The sequence below is a fragment of the Typopeltis vanoorti genome, chromosome 4 (genome assembly GCF_054136105.1).
Source record: "Typopeltis vanoorti isolate ZY-2024b chromosome 4, IOZ_Tvanoo_1.0, whole genome shotgun sequence".
Lineage (NCBI taxonomy): Eukaryota > Metazoa > Arthropoda > Arachnida > Uropygi > Thelyphonidae > Typopeltis > Typopeltis vanoorti.
The window spans coordinates 158,745,330-158,765,044 of record NC_143552.1 but is presented as its reverse complement, the minus strand read 5'-3'; the positions used below and the strand labels follow the sequence as shown (position 1 = coordinate 158,765,044).

Below are 19,715 nucleotides of genomic sequence, written 5' to 3'. Positions count from 1 at the left end.
AGGAGAGGACACATGTGAGGAAGGAAATGGATTTCATTCAATTATTAAGGGATGACTATCTGAGACAGCATGTAATTGAAAATACTAGGGGTTTGAGAGTGCTTGACCTGGTAATAGCATCTGAGAATTTGACTGTAATGAATATGACCATGTTGCCACCTATTGGTGAGAGTGATCATAAGGTCTTGACCTGGGAGGTGGGTAAAGGTGTGGAATTTTCGATCAAGACAGGGTGTATGTGGAATTACCGTGCTGGCAAGTATGACAAGCTTAGGAGTTTGCTTGGATCAGTGGCATGGCATGCAAAACTGCAAGGGCTGGATGTCGATAGAGTGTGGGAAGTGGTCAAGGAGCATTTACAGGAGGTTATGGCTGATTGTATACCTTGGGTCCGAATAGTAAAACAAGTAGGGGTTAAATGGATGAATAACACCATTAAACTTGAGTTGCAAAAAAAGAAACAACTGTGGAGGGAATTTAAAGAGAAAGGTGACCTGCAGGCACACGAACAGTATAAAGCACAGGCCAGAAGGATAACAAACGTGGTAAAAAAAGTAAAAGTGGATTATGAAAGGAAACTAGCTATCCAAGCTAAAGAGAATCCCAAACAGTTCTTTCAATATGCTGCAAGCAAAAAAAAAACTGTACACGGCAGAATGATTTTAAGGAATGACAATGTTAAGACTATATCGACTGATTCAATGGTCATTGATTCAGTCGATATAGTGGAATTACTGAGCGGGCACTTTGCAAGAGTATATCATCCAGGTGGTAACATTGAAAAAATGAAGGAATGAAAATAAATTAGTTTATATGGGAATTGTGATGAACGAAGTGGAGGTGAATAGTCTATTAAAGAACCTTAATGTGAATACATCTATGGGATTGGATGGTATACCGGCACAGGTCTTACGTGAAGCGGCTAAAGAATTATCAGTGCCCTTGACCATGTTGTTTAATCTGAGTCTCGGGTCTGGTTTAGTCCCGAAGGTGTGGAAAGAGGGGAAAATAGTTCCACTGCATAGGATTCAAGACTATTGTTGCAAATTATCGACCGATCAGCATATCAAGAGTCGTTGTCAAGGTCTTGGAGAAAGTAGTCAAGGGGAAAATACAGGAATAAATTGATGAAAATGAGATACTGTATGGGGGACAGCATGGCTTTGTGAAGGTTAGATCATGCCTCAGTAACTTGCTCAAGTTTTATAACACAGTGACGGCTGAACTGAATAAGGGTAATGGGTTTACAGTGATACTGCTGGACCTGGCTAAGGCATTTGACAGGATACCACATGGAATTCTAATCCGTAAACTACAACATATGGGAATGGATATAGGGTTGGTTGATATAGGTGGGTGGAGAGATATCAGAGAGTAGTTTATTCAGGAATAGAGTCCAAAAGACGGCCTGTGACTAGTGGTGTGCCGCAGGGTTCTGTTCTTGTACCACTGCTGTTTATTTTGTTCATTAACGATATAGGGAAGGGTCTAAGAGGAACAGTTCATTTGTTCGCTGATGATGCAAAGTTAGGTAGTGCAATAGTGAATGCAGAAGATGTCAAAATCTTGCAGGAAGACGTGGATAGATTGGAGTTCTGGGCTAAGGAGAATGGATGTCAATTTAATGTGACAAAGTGTAAGGTTATGCATTTTGGGGTGAAAGGATTAGCAGCAGTATATCACATTTGTGGAACTGTACTCCAGGAGATTGATGAGGCCAGGGACTTGGGAGTGTTGGTGGATAGGGAGATGAAGTTTAGGGGTCACATTGCAAAAGTAGCTAAATCAGCTCATCAACTCACTTGGTTATTGAAAAATACTTTGATGAGCAGAGACAAGCAAGTTATTGTACCTCTGTACCGAGCCTTGATAAGACCTCATCTCGACTACTGTGTCCAGATTTGGTCACCTAGATTTCTTCTTGATGGGGAGGAGGTGGAGAGGATCCAGAGGCGAGTGACCAAGATAATAGCAGGTCTATGGAATGAACCTGAATGAGAACAGGTTGAAGATTTGTGGGTTGCAGAAATTAGTTGCTAGGCAGAAAAGGGGAGATATGATTGAGACATTCAAATTGCTAAAGGGTTTCTATAGGATTAATTCAGAGGATATTTTTGAGATCAGGACTTGTGGTGGGAGAACTAAGGGACACCTATGGTAGCTTGGCAAGAGTGTAGTTAGCAAGGGTGTTAGAGCTGGGTTCTTTACTTTTAGAGTGGTAAATGAGTGGAATAAGCTGCCAGAGTCTGTTGTGTGTGCTATGACGGTGAGTGAGTTCAAGGCAAGGTATGAAGATACTGTGAGGATGTCGTATAGTTGTGTGGACATGATGTTAGGGCCTCCCTCGATGGATCTAAGGACTCCCTGGAGTCGCCCATAATAATAATAATAATAATAATTTTGATGAATGCTAGGACTAAAAATAAGTTTTTTTAAGGTTCAGTATGAGAGATATTATTATTATCCCAAGACCACCATGGAGTCATAGACTCATTGCAGGAAGTACCTTTGTCATACACACAGCTCATCATACTGTGCCTTAAATACATTCAAATTCTCTGTGGACACCATGCTCTCAGGCAATGCATTCCAATCATTCACAACTCTCTATGCAAATAACTTGTATTTTATTCCCTTGCTGACACCCTTTTTATACAATTCCAGGAATCACCTCTTGTTCTTCCCCATCTCCCACTGTGCTATGAAAAACCTCTTCAGTGTTATCCTATAACAAACCCTTACTAACTTGTATGTCTCTATCATGTCATCCCTCTTCCTCCTATCCACTAGACTCAGTAAATTGCATCTTCTCAACCTTTCTTCATACTCAACATTTCAGAGACCAGAAACTATCTTAGTCAATTGCCTTTGGACCCTTTTCAATATCTCTTCAACCTTTTTGTGAAAACCAGGTCCAAGTCCATATGTGGCATAATCAAGGCCTTATACAATGGAATCAAATCTCCTTACTTTTACAAGTCAGTGTCCTCCGCATCATTGCCAGAATTCATTGTATCGTCCTCGCAATGGCAATGTGTCCTCTAAACTTTAGATCCTTATCCACCATCACCTCAAGATCACTTATTTTCTCCACCTCCAACAATATATCCTTACGTGAGTTAATTCTGTTATTATAATAGTTAGTAATATGTCAACTCATGGTATTTCTTTACTGAAACTTATAACAATATATCCCCACCAAGCATAAATTCTGCATCCCATCTTTGTGTTCCAAATTTTAAAACTTACATTTTGAAACACTGAATTGGCATACCCACTCCTGTGCCCCCATTCACTCAGTCTATTCAAGTCTTCTTGTAAGGCCACAACTTCTAGTCTACTCCTCATAGTTCATCTGAACTTTGCATCATCTGCAAACAGTTGTCGTGTGTCTTCTTCCTCTTTATAGCACTTTTATCTCACTTAAGTGCTTGGTTTGCTATGATTATGTGACTGTAGGAAACCTAAACTTGCTTGCCGCAGTCTGGCATTGGACGAGGAACAATTTTCATGACTGTTAGAAATGTGTGTTCATGGGGCTGGTTTGCCTATTCTGGGGGACGAAAAACCTCAGTATCTTGGTGAAAAAATCCCCTACCTCCATATGAGACTGGCTTGCTCACCTTTAGTCAAAAGACAGCAGATAAAGGTTCCTCACATCACTGATGGGAATCGAACCCAGGTCTTTCCAACCAAATGTCTTCATCTGTACTGAATGAGCTACAGAGACTGTACTGCAAACAATTGTATATCTCCATTCAAGTCTTCCCCAATATCATTAACATACAGGTTAAACAGCAATAGACCTTAAACAGACCCCTGAGGCGCACCACTAGTGACTTTCCTCTTCCGGAATATTGCTCATCCATACACAACTTGCTGATACCTATCAGATAGCCAGTGTACTAGTGTATTACCACATGATAAGCTAATATCCAACCCCATCCTCTCTAGTTTGACTATCAGCTTATCATGTGGTAATCTAAAAGCCATTCCCCCTTGTCCAATGCATCTGTCACCTTATTGTAATAAGTAAGTAGATTACTAAAACATGACCTCTCTTTAGCAAATCCGTGCTGTCTATCAAAGAATATACCACTTTTATCAAGCCAATTTTGGATCCTGGGTCTCACTAGCCTCTTTAACACTTTAACCACAATAACTGACACAGATTGACCTATAATTTGATGCTTGAGTTCTGTCACCTTCCTTATGAAGTGGTACAATCTTGCCTTCCTTCCATTCCTGTGGAACTTGACCCAGTGTAAGACTCATATTAAACAAACATGCCAAGACAGATGTCAACTCCCTTGCACATTGCTTCAAAACATGTAGTGATTATATCATCTAGCCCCAACAGCTTTATTAACAAGTTTTCTCAATTCATATATCTCTTGCTCACTCATAGTCAATCTCTCTCTCCTCCTCATCCACTGCTCTCAGTGATGTCACATTCACAAGGATGAAAGACTTTTATGAAATGCTCATTAAACATCTCAACTATGTCCTCTGCAGCAGTTGTCCTTATACCATTTTCTTTTTTCACTCTGAAAGAACTTCTTAGGGTTTTTTTGGCTTAATTAGCTAACTGTTGCTCATACTGCACTTTTGTTACACTTACCAACTGAGTCATCCTCCTTGCTTATTCTTTGTACTCCTCATGGAATTGATTATTACCACTCATCTTATGTTGCCTCCATAATGCCTTCTTTCTCTGTATTGCATGCTTAATCTCTGCATCCATCCATTTCACACCTACCTTATTTAACCTTCTGACCCTTGGAATACATTTAGACATTGCTTCTACTAGATAGTTCTTGAATATCATGCAAACTGCATTGATCTCCTTTCCACCCAACTTCTCATTCCATCTACAGCTGCAAACTGTCTCCTGAGCTTCTCATAATCATCATCATTGTAGTTCCACATATATCCTTTCCTCACAGAAGTCCTCACATGGCTGGCAAACCACCCAGGTAATCACTTTGTGTTTCACATCTTATTTATAATGACATTCTCTAATGAGATGATCAAATCCAAGACCCTCAATCCTTGGGTGCCCTCTGTTACATCCTGTCTAAGGTAGTTGGTAGTTGTCTCAAATTTTTGAGAAAATGAATTTCTCAAAAATTTGAGAAATTCATTTTCTTTACTTCCAGTTGCTATCTCATCATCCCAATCTATATTGGTATAATTAAAATCACCCTTTTTTTATTTGCTTGGCTAATTTACTTATACATTTCATAGTCACTATCCTCCACATTGCCAAGTCTATAACAATATTTGTTTACTTCTGTCTCACACCATACTGCCTCAAAACCACTACCACTATTTTCCTCGTATCTCTACCTTGTATGGACATATGGACATAACTCCTTTTCTATCATCAATAGCACTCCACTTCCCTTTTTACACTTTCTATCTTCACAAAATACATCTTACCTTTCCATCTCTATTCCTGTCAGGATGTGATCCTCATCCATCCATCCATGTCTCACTTATTCCAACAGTTTTTGGATGACAAACTCGATCATTGCAACCATTTCATTTCCCTTGTTTCTGATACTTTTAGCATTTGTATACAAACATAATAGCTCATTCCTGGATCTATAGCGAGTCTCATTGATAATACCACTTATTAGATGTGGCCTCTCCATACCTTCCTTGAGCCTTTTCTTTTTCTCCTTACTCATCCTAGAACTTTCTTCAAATCCAGCAGTTCTTGAATCCCAGGCCATCCCATTCCCTTCTTTTCTATATATGCATTCACGTCCTCTTTGAGTGTCAACCTTTCTCATGCTGTGTTTCACCCTGAATCTTTCCATTTTCCTGTTCGTCTTGCACACTTGTTCTCTCATTCTCTACACACATGCTACTCACTTCTCCATTCATAAGCACCATCTCAATCCCTCCTCACTCTCTCTCACTCTTTCACATTGCTTCTGCTCATATTCATTCTCTGTACTCATTACTCTTCCTTTCAGCAGCAGCAGTCTCTCAAAAATGACTCATACCAAAACCATTAAAATTCAGTCCATCACTCTTATACAGTTCAGTTCATCCTTCAAACTCATTCCACACATTAACAAACTGCACTTCTTTCTCTTCACACATTTCCACTAACATATCATTCATAATCCTTGTTCTTTCCTCTTATCTCATCACTATCGTACCTGGGCAGCACAGTGACTACTTTTCCTATCACACTATTATCTTTTATCCTTCTCAACAACCTCCTGATATCCAGTTTTACATTCTTCTTGTTCCAAGTAAAGTCATTTGTTCCCTACTAGCACCACTACCAACTGTTTTGCTCGCTTATCCCTCATATCCAATGTCTCAATCACTCTCTTCATTTTACCTCCCTGGAAAACAAACCTTGGCATCTTCTCATTTACCACATCTCTATTAATCTAATCCCCGTACAGTGCCACTTGCCTTTCATTACCTCTTTCATACCAACATCATTCATTTCTGTCTTCTTCATTCTTTCATACATATCTATAGTTCTCTTCATTTTACTCTGCATCCACTTCATCTCTTGACTTATCTTCACCAATTCAGAAGAAGATATTTTAGTGTTTGAGTAAGATCTTCCATAGTGAGTCTGTTGACTCCATGGCGATATGTTAATAATAACAATCATAATAAAAATTTTAACCTGGAATTGCTACTAGAGAAGTCAAAGATATGGGAACAATATGACACAAAATTGGATAACTGGATATATATATATACTATGCTAATGAAAAAATGAGAGGAAATTTATTTATTTTTTTATCAAAATAAAGAAGATCGATAAGCATTTTCATAATTACCTTTAATTTTTTTCACAACTTTAAAATGTCTTACACTTATGGAGGTTATTCACTATTGAAATATCCCCCTCCCCCCCTAGAGTTAATTTCTGTAGACATATTTGACTAAAAAGTGTTCAGTTCTAATTAGTTTTTTTTTTAAAAAATCACTAACAACAGATATTAGATTGTCCAGTATATTTTTTCTGTTTTTCCCCTCCAATTTAGGGTGCCATGAATTGACAATACACATGTGGAGACCTGTTTCTCAATCCTTCATTACTAATCTCCGAAGATTTTTTATTGGAGAAACTCCAGAACTGGATGATTTGCTTTATGTTGGTGTTCCATCCTCTTTTCAGGTATAATATCCTGAATGTTTTAAATTAAATTTGTACCAAAATAGATCAGAATTTAATCATATTTGTATATCACAATGATCACTAGAATACTAGATAAAATTATGACACATTTGTTTGAAGTAACAATATTGCAAATTTACTTAGACTTGAATAGTGGCATGTTCTGATACTTAACTCTGTTGAAAATGTTAGGCAGATTTAATGTCCTTTGAGTTCCTGCATCAGTTTATAAAGATGCAGAAGATTGGTAACAACTCTGTGATAAACATTCTCATTGATGTTGTTGCATAGTTCTCTCTCACTCACTCACTCTCTCTTTGAGTTGAAAATATCTTGTAGACAATGGCTAAAGACTCGATTCTTGAGAGAACTCCTATAAGAATTAATTACAGTTTAAATCAAAGTTGCAACAATCATGATGGATGCCTGCAGTGATAACTTCAAGAAATCTTAGGAATTCTGTGCCCATAGTCCAGCCTTTGTGGACTCTGGATGGTGATGATTTCTTCAAGCTTCTGTGGTTGCCTTTCATAATATTATATACTATAACCAAGAACATACCAAGAAGCAGAGATATGGATGTTATCATTCTATTTTATAAGCCCTTGATATGGCTACATCTGAATTACTGTTAGATCTGGGTTCCAGATCTAACAGTAATTCAGATAGGAAGATAGAAGAAAGTGGAGAAATGGCAGTGGCCAATTCAGAGGAGCAGTGCCCATGAAAGTACCTATAGAAAAAGCATAGTGCAGAAACTAAGCACCTATGGAAAAGTGACTGAAGGGAATCTGTGAAGGAAGAGACCCTATTAAGCAGATTGTCCTCCTAAAGTGTTAGGAGTTGAACAGAGGAGAAGTAATTTTTTGAATGGAAAAAGAACACCAAGTTTCTTAGAGGCTGAAGGGGATGGGTATATATGTAACATGTTTGTGCCAGGAAAAACTGGATGTGACAGTCAGCTCAAGAAGGGAAAACTTATTTTCAAAGGAAATCAGAACATTATTAAACATAAGCAGATCTTTCTTGCATGTAATAAGGCAGGCCTGAGTTTTTATAGCATTAAAATTTGCTTAGTTGTCTTCACTCCATTTAAGGATGTCAAGGAGATCAGTATTTAAGTCACTGATTATGGGAGAGCTTGAGGTTTCTCAAATGAGAAAAAGGAATAAAGAGTACTATCATCATCATCATTGGCAGCAAAACCATGAATGAGATTTGAAGTCAGAGAGAAAAGATCTTGATGTAAAGGAGGAAGAGCATGGGTGAGGGTACAGAACACTGGGTACTCTAGCATTGATAGAGAAACTGATGAGAAGAAGCCAGTGACTAGTGAGAAAGCTGGCAATACAATCACAGAGTGCAGGAGCGAAGCCATAAGATGCTACCATCTTATGGTGCAGGAAGCCTCAGTGCCAGATATAATTGAATGTCTTTGAAATATCGAGAGCAACAATGTGGGTTTCTCCCAAGGATTTGCAAGGAGGTGAACTGTAGAATGAAAATGGCAGAATCCATATTGGTGGTCTTATTAATTGATGAGTCTCCAGGTAGTGAAGAAGCGGGCCATTGATAACCTTATCCCTCAAAGTACTGTGGTGAGAGCAATGGGATGGTAGTTGTGATGACTGACTGACTTTTGTTTCCCTTTTTAGGTACAAGCTACATGAAGGCCTCTTTCCTGTGCAGTTGAATATAATAGCTCATATAAGTGACACGGGAAGGGTGTTAATTCTAGGGCACAAGGTTTGAGCACAACTACAGTAATACCATCTCAACCAGGAGCCTTATTAGTATCGAGATTAATCTGGGTTTTCCTGGTGTCCTTCTTGTGATAATTCAAAGGACACATGCAATGAGCAGGGATGATTTGCCTTCATCATTCAAGCAAGAGTGGGAGGAAAAAACTGATGCCTTTTCTTTTTGTAAGACCATAAGCAAGGGACCAGAATACTCAACTGTCAGTTCAGCAGAGGCAAGTTTATTGCATTTCATTCTTATGAAGTCTTCTTTGGAATCATTGATAACTTTTTTTATGCTTGCTTTTTGACTGTTATGTAAGCTGAATGAGAAGCTGGAGTTTTTAATTTAAGCCATTGAACATATTTCCAAGGGATAGCCTCTTGTTCTTCTCCTCTCACCTCCTCTCTTTATATAATACCCCCACTGTATTAATCTGATAAAATCCACTCTCTGACTTAAACATTGTTATCTTATCACCCCTTTCCTCCTATCCACCAAACTCTGTGATTTGCATTCTTCCTTTAACCTTTCTCCATAACCAACGTTCCAAAGTCTTGATATTGCCTTAGTCAGTCTTCCCTGGATCTTCTCCAATGTTTCCACATCACAATGAAAAGTAAGTGGCCAAATCTGAGCACAAGGAAACAAAGGGGATGTATTGAGATTCCCTTATTAAAGGTATGGTGAATAAGCGGGTTCTGCAAGGTCTGTTTTCCAGGATGGAGGATAAACAGGTGATTAATGCTTTGGATATAAGAAGTAAATGAGCATGAGAGTCAGTGATGGGTTGCAGTGACAAATGAGTCGTTTGAACAGAAGAACAATGTAAGGATGGAGATTAGGAGGTTATTGAGGAGAATGAAAGCATAGTAGAAAAGGTTCAGTGTTTTGCAGGTATGCTGCATTTTTATCATGGGACTGCAAGGGTGCATTTTTTTGAGAACCAGGGTTTGAATATGGGTCAGGGATTTGCAGTGTAGTGAGGAATTGAAGGCTCTCATTCCAATGAGGATTATTTCAGTTAGTCATCCTAGGTGGTACAGTTGTAGTCCCATAGGATATATGACTGAGATTAGATGAGAGGAGAGCAAACTAGAGAGAAGAAGACTTCAATAAGATTGTGGTCAGAGTTGTCAAGGGGAGAGTATACATCCACAATGTATTTGGAAGGGGAGCTAGTTAAGTAACAGTCTAAAGTATTGTTAGAATGATGAGGGTTGTGTGCTATTCTGGTTGGATACCTCATTAAAATTTTATCTGGCAGAGCCATATGATCAGATGGACTAAAGATGGACTTTAGCTAGACTAAAGGTTTGAGTATAGCTCTGTTAAATGTTTTTGTTCTATTCAGTGTTCATATAGAAATTGGCTGAAGGGGGAAATGACCATTACATTTTCATCTTGTTGTTTGTACATATACTAAAATTGATAGAATACAGAAAAAAGAAGAGTATGGCCCTGTGTAAGAATAACATGCAAAATCAGGAAGTCTTCGATATTTGTCCTCCTTCAATGTCTTTTAACTCTATGAGAGTCTAATGTTGATATTTTATTTTTTTTCTTATCATATAAAATAACCAGCATGAACAATGAATGTGAATAATATAAAAAGAAAGAGTGAAGTGTATCATTTTAAGATAAAGATTCTGTTTCAATTATACATTAGTAAACAGAGATGTAATATCAAAACAGCATTATATCTGAATTTTTGAGGCTATATATTTTATGTATTCTTATGTTCATATTTTATATATGAATAAAGGTCAAAACTGGTCTGGGTAGTGGCCCTTCCCATAATGCATATTATTATACACTGAAAGGAGTGCTTCATTGTATGATGCTAAGGCAATTAATGTAAAGTCATTAGCCTCTCTATACAAGTAGCCCACCAGTTCTGAAGATACTTCACACACAAACTCTGTTTGCTTACATTTGGATAATAAATTAAATCATCATCATCAAATTTCAGATATATATACTCGAGGAGGGGGGGAGTATACAGGATCTTATGATAGTACTATATGAAAAGTTACATCATTACTAACTTCTTATCAACAATTTCCTAACACTTACCCCAACTCAACATCACCAGAGTTCAAGATCGGTACTATCAACATAAGAAGCCTAAATGGCAAAGAAATGGAGCTAGCAGGGGAATTTGATAAGTACCAGATCGACGTAACAGGGGTGACTGAAACAAAAAAGACAAAAAATGGTGAGATCTTTCTGAGCAATAAATACAAAATGTTATATTCAGGTAATGACAATCAAGGAAAAGAAGGAGTAGCCATAATATTCAACACAAAATACGAGGCTAATTTTCTTGAATGGCAGGCAGTCTCAAGTAGAGTGATGTGGACAAATATGAGAATGGGGAACTGGACAATGAAACTTATTTGTGCCTATGGTCCCACAAGGTTCTATAAGGTAGAAGTGGAAGAATTTTTTGATGCTTTAGAAAAAGCAACTGACACAATGAAAAAGGAAAAGTTGATCCTTGATGGGGATCTAAATAGCAGAGTAGGAAATGATTGTCAGACATACAAAAATGTTTTGGGAAAATTTGGAGAAAAGAGCAAAGATAATAATAATAGCAAATTCCTGTTGGATTTCTGCTCAGGACAGGTTATTACTAACACCATGTTCCAACATAAAATTGTGCACAAATTCACATGGAGAGAAAAGTCAAGGAATAAGAAAAGTCTCATTGAGTATGTTATTGTTGATAGTGATGTTTTCCCACTGGTGCAGGCAGTGCCGGCCCTAGGAATTTTGCTGCCCCATGCAATAGCATATTTTGCCACCCCTTTCCCCTAAAAAAAAAACACTCTTTTAATGGCGTCTTAAAAGCCACAATGTTATGCTAGGCTTCAACATGTCTGATCATAAATTCTAAATAGTAACATTAGCTAATGAAAATTCTTAAATTAGTGAAAAATCACCATAAACTATATTTCTTTACAGAAAGAAAAAATTAACCCTTTAACAGTGGAATTTTGTTCTGAAACATGCATCTGCATGGGTAATTAAAATCAATTGCTACTAATATCGACATTACTGGGATCGCAGTGAGAAGTACTTGCTATGAGCTCAGAATTCTTGATTTCGGTCCTTTCGCTTATTTTCCCTTGTACTACATTAGCTGTTTCAGTTTTTAGATATTTATGCCAAGCCCCGCTTTGTTTCTGAATATCACGTTCTTTTTCCGATTTTCTTTTGCAATATTCTGCACCTGATAGTTTTTTTTAATCAAAAGACTTCTTCAGTATGAATTTAAAAAATTATACTGAATTTTATCAGACTTATTGGAATGTTAAAATTATTTAAAAGCCAAATCCTAATAACTGTATCAAAAAAGTATTATTAACAAAATACATAAATATAGTCTGTATTTATGTGATTTGATTCTATTTCTTTAATTGGTTTACTCTTAACCAATTATCTCATTATGATCATTTGGTCTCATTGGTTAAATGAGATTTACCCTCAGTCAAGGTCAACTCACGGCCAACAATGGAATCGAAAATAAATGCAAAATAGGTGTTCTACTATAGTCACATCATATGATATTAACACTGACAGTGTGATATTAAACACAACATAATACTACATTATTTTAAATGATCATGATTTAAAAATATATATATGCAGTACAATGAAGTTTTATTATATAAAAATTTAACGACTTTCTGAAGTCTGGTTTCAACAGAGAAGGAATAAATGACTTTTTTTTAATGATTTATTTTTCGTATACTTCAGGCTGATTTTGCCACTCCCAAAAACTTATCGCCTCGTGCAAATGCACGTGTTGCACGGTCGGTATAGCCGGCGCTGAGTATAGGACACCAGAATGTACAGAGTATTTGAAATTGGAAGTGATCACCATTTAGTCTTGAGCAGGATAAAATTGAATTTCATATTGAAAAGAAGAACGTGTAAGAAAGTTTTAAAGCAAATAAAAGTTGAGTAGCTCTTATATGTGAACTGTAGACTAAAATACACAAATATTATTCAAGAAAAAATGAAAGATTTTCAGTGCAGGAATCAAACTTTGGAGATTCAGTGGCAAGCCCTGAAGAAAACACTGACCAGAGAGGCATATGGAGAGGTTGTGTGCAAGGATAGAAAAATCAGAACTCCATGGTGGACACAGGAAGTTGAAGAGGCAGTGAAGGAAAAGAAGAAAGCATATCAAAAGTTCCTGGCAAATAAGTCAGCTTGTGCTCTTAGAGAATACAGAGACAAATATAAGAAAACTAAACACTGTGTAAAACTGGCTAAACAAAACTCATTGGAGCACTTTGGCAAGAACATAGAAAATAAATATCAAGAAAGTGGTAAGATATTCTGGTGGTTGTTGAAGAAGCTTAGAAATGGAGGAAAAAGTGCTGTAAAAGGAGTTAAAGATGATAAAGGTGACATGAAAACAGGAGAAAAAAATATCCTTGAAGTATGGAGTAATTATTTTGAAAAATTGCTAAATGAAACAAGCAGTGATAGCACAGTGGTAAAAAAAACACTTACCAGGCATGCAGTCAGGAATACATATCCACACTTGAACTAGAAAAAGCCATCAAAAGCTAAGGCAACAGGAGTAGATGATATTCGAACTTACGGACTCTACACTGCATAATTGTGTCTCTCTTTTTTAGTCCCTCTGTCCAGTCATAGAATGACTGGACAGAGGGACGAATTCCAGATGATTGGAATAGAGCCCTCATAATACCCATATATAAAAAGGGAAATAAAACTGAATGTGAGAATTACAGAGGCATTTCATTACTGAGTGTTCCTTGTAAGATATATGCAAGTATACTTGAGAAACGGTTGAGAAGGATTGGGGAAGAGAAGCTTGGTGAAGAACAAGAGAAGCTTGGTGAAGAATTCAGGCCAAATAGAGGCTGTCAGGATCAGATTTTCACTTTATGACAGATAGTTGAGAAATCATGGGAATATAACAAAGATCTGTATTTAAGTTTTGTAGATCTGGAAGAGGCATATGACAAGGTGCCAAGAGAGAAGCTATTCCAAATGCTACAGTTATATGGTGTTAATGGGGCATTATATCAAGCAATATTTAGTCTTTATTTGAGTTGTAAGTCAGCAGTTAGAATTGAAGGATAGTGGTATCAAACCTGATATCAAAATTGGAGATGTTAATCTTTGCCTTATGCGGATGATGTTATACTTCTAAATAAATCAGCTTGAAGTCTGCAAGATTCCATGACTAAATTGAATAACTGTTGTAATAGATATGGTATGAACATCAGCATTAAAAGGACAAAGACAATGAAAATAGGCAGAAACATTGAAAATATCAACTGTGTTGTCAATCAAAAACCTGTGGAACAAGTAAAACATTTAGCTACTTAGGCATGATTTTTAGTGAAGATGGTAAATTAAATATAGAAATTGACAACAGAATCAACAAAGCTGGTATGGTAGGAAGTCAATTGAATAAATTCATATGGAATAAGAGAGAAATTAGACTGAACACTAAATTAGCTGTGTACCAGACATTGTTCAAACCAGTTTTAACTTATGGATCTGAGAGCTGTGTCAAAAGTAAAACACTTGACCAAAGACTAGAGACTGCAGATATGAGAGTCCTGAGAAAGATTAGGGGCATGAACAGATGGCATCAATGACAATATCATATTAAAAACGAGGATATTAGGAAAGCACTTGATATTGTCAGCATCCAGGAATGCATTAGCAGAGCTAATCTCAGATGGTATGGTCACTTAAATAGAATGGGAGAGGAAAGATTAGCCTGTTCTCTGCCAGGTTGGCAGGAAAAAGAGGAAGACCAAGATATAGGTCGATTGATACAGTAAAAAGTGCCTTAGAAGACAGAAATATAAGACCTGATAATATTGGGGTCTTGACATTTAACAGACTGATTTGGAGGAAAATTGTAAGTAGGAAGTTAGTAATGATGTAAATTTTTCAAGTAGTACTATCATATCCTTTACATGCCCTTGGAGGTACATGTCAGGAATTCGACGATGATGATGCTATCAACAATTTTCCTCTGGATTAGTCTGTTATCTATCAACATTCCAAGATTATCAGATCTTATATTTCTGTCTTCTAAGGCACTTTTTACTGTATCAGTCCACCTACATCTTGGTCTTCCTCGTGGCCTTTTTAATGCCATGCTGGCAAAGAACACTTGTTTAGCTGATGTTTCTTCTCCCATTCTGTTTACTTGGCCATGCCACATGAGATTAGCTCTGCTAACAATGTCAAGTTTTTTTCTAATATCCTCATTTTTAATACGATACTGACATTGATGCCATCTGCTCAGTCCCTTAATCTTTCTCAGGATTCTTATATCTGTGGCCTCTAGTCTTTGTTTAAGAGTTTATTTCTAATCCAGCTCTGATATCCATAAGTTAAAATTGGTTTGAACACTGTCTTGTATATAGTTTAGCGTTTTGACTAATGTCTCTCTTATTCCATATAAATTTATTCAGCTGACTTTGTTGATTCTGTTGTCTATGTCCATATTTAATTTTCCATCTTCACTAAAAATTTTTCTTAGGTAGCTGAAATGTTTAACTTGTTCTATAGGTTCTCCATTCAGGATGCAGTTAATGTTTTAAATGTTTCTTCCTATTTTCATTGTCTTTGTCTTTTTAATGTTGATTTTCATAAATTAATAAATTAAACAAGATAATAATCAAGATAATAACAGTAGTAATAATAACAAGATAATAATAATAAGATAAAAACAAGATAATAAATTAAACAAGAATATAATAACTAGGGAATTCCGACCTAATGTCCAATCCTCACTTTCATGTGGTACACCGTGTTATTAGGTATTACTAAGTAAAGAAGTTAAGTATTGGAAGTGACCATTACTTAGCCAAACTATTAGTACTAAGCAGGATAAAAATGGATATCACATTGAAAAGAACAGTATTTAAGAAAGTTTTAAAAAGAATTTAAGTTGAACAGCTTTTACAAGTAAATTGTAGACTTGATTATACAAACATTTTTGAAGAAAAAATGAAAGAAATTGAAAACAAGAACCCAACCTTGGAATCTCAGTGGCAAACTCTGATGAAGACATTGATTGATTCAGGTAGGAGGTATATAATGAAGTTGATATTCGACCAGCAATGCTTAAGTGTGGAGGTATAAAAGTTTTGCAATGGCTAGACTGCATTTTCAGAAGGTCGAATTCCCAATGATTGGAGTAGAGCTCTCATAGTACCCATCTATAAAAAAGGGAAGAATACCATGATGGGCACAAGGAGTTAAAGAAGCAGTCCTGGAAAAGAAAAAGCATATCAAAAGTTCCTAGTAAATAAGTTGGCAGATGCCCTAAAAGAATACAGAGAAAAAATGTAAGTGAGCTAAGCTGTGTGTGTGTGTGTGTGTAAAAGTAGCTAAACAAAAGTCATGGGAAGACTGGTAAGAATATGAAAAATAAATATCAGGAAGGTGGCAAAATGTTCTGGTGGCTATTGAAGAATCTTAGAAATACTGTAAAAGAATCAAAGATGACATGAAAACTGACGATAAGGATATCCAAGATGACTGGAGTAATTACTTTGAAAAACTGTTAAACAAACCAAGCGGTGACAGAACTATACTAGAAAATTTTCAAGAGAAAGAGGAGTACATATCAATACTTGAGATAGAAAAAGCTATCAAAAACTTGAAATGAAGAAAGGCAGCTGGAGTAGATGATATTCGACCAGCAATTCTTAAGTATAGAGGTATAAAACTTTTGCGGTAGCTGGACTGCATAATTCAGACTGCATTTTCAGAAGGTCGAATTCCCAATGATTGGAGTAGAGCTCTCATAGTACCCATCTATAAAAAAGGGAATAAAGCTGAATATGAGAATTACAGAGGAATTTTTATGCTAAGTGTTCCAGGTAAGATTTATGCAAACATACTTGAAAAGAGGTTGTGGAAGAGAAACTTGGATAAGAACAAGTGGGGATTCAGACCAAATAGAGATTGTCAAGATCAGATTTTCACTTTAAGACAAATAATTGAGAAATTGCGGGAATATGACAAAGATCTGTACTTAAGTTTTGTAGACCTGGAAAAGGCATGCGACAAGGTGCCCAGAGAAAAGTTTTTCAAAACACTATAATTATGTGGAGTGAATGGAACATTATACAAAGCAATGCATAGTCTATATTTAAGTTGTCAGTCAGCAGTTAAAATTGAAGGAAATACAGGAAGATTGCTTGATCGATTGGTAGAGCCTCTGCTACTAATGGCTCAGCAAAAAGTTAAGCAAGTTTGAGTGCAGTTAGTAGTTGGAAGGGGTTCAATCATTCGATGCTGTTGGCACTCTCCCTTGATGAGTCTTTGGACTCCCTGGAGGTGTCACATAATAATAATAATATAAAATCAGGGGTAAGACAAGAATGCACATTATCTCCACTCTTATTCATCATCTATGTGGTTAACATTCTGAAAGAAAGTAGCATCAAGCCTGATATTGTGATATTCGAATTCAAGATGTCAAACTTAGCTCTTTGCTTCACAATCCACGATTCACTAACTAAATTGAATAATAGCTGTAACAAATTTGGCATGAATATCAGCAATAAAAAGACCAAAACTATGAAAATAGGCAGGAGCATAGAAAACTTCAGCTGCATTCTGAATGGAGATCCTATAGAACAAGTAAAATATTTCAATATATAAAAAGATGGCAGGTTAAATCTGGAAATAGACAACAGAATAAGCAATGAATCCTGGTATGGTGGGTAGCCAGGTGAATAAGTTTATATGGAATAAGAGAGAAATTAGCCAAAACACCAAACTAGCAGTATACAAGGCAGTATTTAAACCAGTTTTAAGTTATAGATCTGAGAGTTGGGTTAGAAATAAAGCACTTGATCAAAGACTAGCAATCACAGATGTGAGGGTTCTCAGAAAAATTAGGGGAGTGAACCAATGGCATCAATGGAAGAATCATATTAAAAAGGAAGATATTAGAAAGTAACTTGACATTATTAGCATTCAAGAATGTGTCAGCAGAGCCAATCTAAGGTGGTATGGCTACTTTAATAAAATGGGTAAAGAAGGTAAGCTATACAGATATTTGATGCCAAGATGGTAGGAAAGAGACCCATAGTAGGATCAAGATCTTGGTGGATTGATTTGGTCAGAAGTGCCTTCAATTAATCAACAACAACCATGGGTTCAATGCCCATAGATGTCTGATGCCATCTTGATAAGATTCTTCCACTGCATTCTATTTTGTGCAAGATGACTCAGTTTGTGTATAGAGTTTCTACACCATTTGACGATGTCATCACCCCATTCTCTGTTTGGTCTTCCTCTTTTGTTCTTTCCTTCAATCATTCCAAACAGCAATGTTTTTAATTTTCTCTCATCATTCATTCTACATATATGGCCAAATAGACATAGTTTCCTATTATTATTATTATTATTATTATTATTATTATTATTATTATGTGACACCTCCAGGGAGTCCAAAGACTCATCGAAGGAGAGTGTGCCAACAGCATTGAATGATTGATCTCCTTTCAACTACTACCCACGCTCAAACTTGCCTAACTTTTTTTCGTGAGCCATTAGTAGCAGAGGCTCTACCAAACGACCAACCTTTGCTGATTATTTTCTGTATCAGGTTTTCTTTTGGTTGTATTCGTCTATAGATTTCCTTATGTAGATTGATTTGAAGAAAAATTGTTGACAGGAGATTAATAATAATGTAAACTTAATTGTGTAGTTCTGTCACAGTAACCTGAAACATCCCTTGAAGAACATATCAGGAAATAGATGATTATGACAAAACTTTCAAAACAAACAAACACATTTAGAATCTATGGGAAGGCAATCATAAGATCCCTTATTAAATGTTGACTGTTATTTCTAATTTTGGTACTGTCTGGATTCAATAACAAAGTTAACTTCAACTTAGGCAACTGTTGGCTTATAAGTTCTATATCTATATGTTCACTGGGCATCTACAGATGCCGTATGGTCACTCCGATGCTCGGTGATGTTCCACAAAGGCCTCGCCATGTAGTCCTGTTGTTTGCTTTTCTGGCAGCCTCAACTCTCTGAAGATCAGTCACTCAACATACACACCATCCATCCATCTATCTCATCAGTGATCTACCCCTTCCTCTTTTTCCAGGAACTTTACCTTCTGTTACTGTTCTGAGAAGACCCCCTTCCTTTCTATATGTTCCAAAATATTTTAACTTTCTTCTGTCAATATCCTTAAGGAGCCTTAAAGTTCTGCTGATTTAACACCCATTCATTTGTACGCCTTTCAGTATATGATATCCTCAACAGCCTTCTGTAACACCACATCTCAAAAGAAAATATCCGTTTCTTATCTGACGTCTTTAGGTTCCAAGTCTCACATCCATAAGTCGCTGTTAGAAAAACAACTGCATCAAAAATCCTCAACTTTGTTCCAATGGAGATAGCTCCATCCTTCCAGATTTTAGACAGGTCTCTGACTTGTTTTAGCCATTCCTAACCTTTTTCTGATGTCTTCTGAACAGCAATTCTTCACATTAATAATGGAACCCAGGTACTCAAACTTGCTGACTTCCTTAATTCTTACTCCATTAAGGTACTTGTTTCTCAAGAGCTTCTCTGTTTGTATTTCCTTTGAGAACCATAATCTTTGTCTTGCTAGGATTGAGTTGAAGTCCTCTTATTACTAATCTTGTTAACTTAATCAAGAATTAGTCCTAGTTGTTCCATGTCATTATAAAGGAGTACTGTATCATCAGCATACCTCAGATTACTGATAATCTACCTCCTATCTTAATTCCTGTCTTGAGCTCAT

At 36.6% G+C, this 19,715-nt stretch overlaps 1 protein-coding gene and 1 non-coding gene across 5 annotated transcripts in view; both read left to right on the top strand.

Annotated features, from left to right (window-relative positions):
- The window catches only part of LOC150107791 (tectonic-like complex member MKS1), a 289,973-nt gene that overhangs the window by 220,607 nt on the left and 49,651 nt on the right, over window positions 1-19,715 (top strand). For all 4 annotated transcript variants that reach the window (XM_090391544.1, XM_090391542.1, XM_090391543.1 and 1 more), the window contains one exon: window positions 7,026-7,159. In XM_090391544.1, coding sequence (XP_090247670.1) covers window positions 7,026-7,159 — 134 coding nt within the window. The remainder of the gene's footprint in view (window positions 1-7,025; window positions 7,160-19,715) is intronic.
- On the top strand, window positions 10,297-10,405 carry LOC150107792 (U6 spliceosomal RNA). The gene has a single exon (XR_016548284.1). It is a non-coding gene; the product is annotated as a U6 spliceosomal RNA (small nuclear RNA).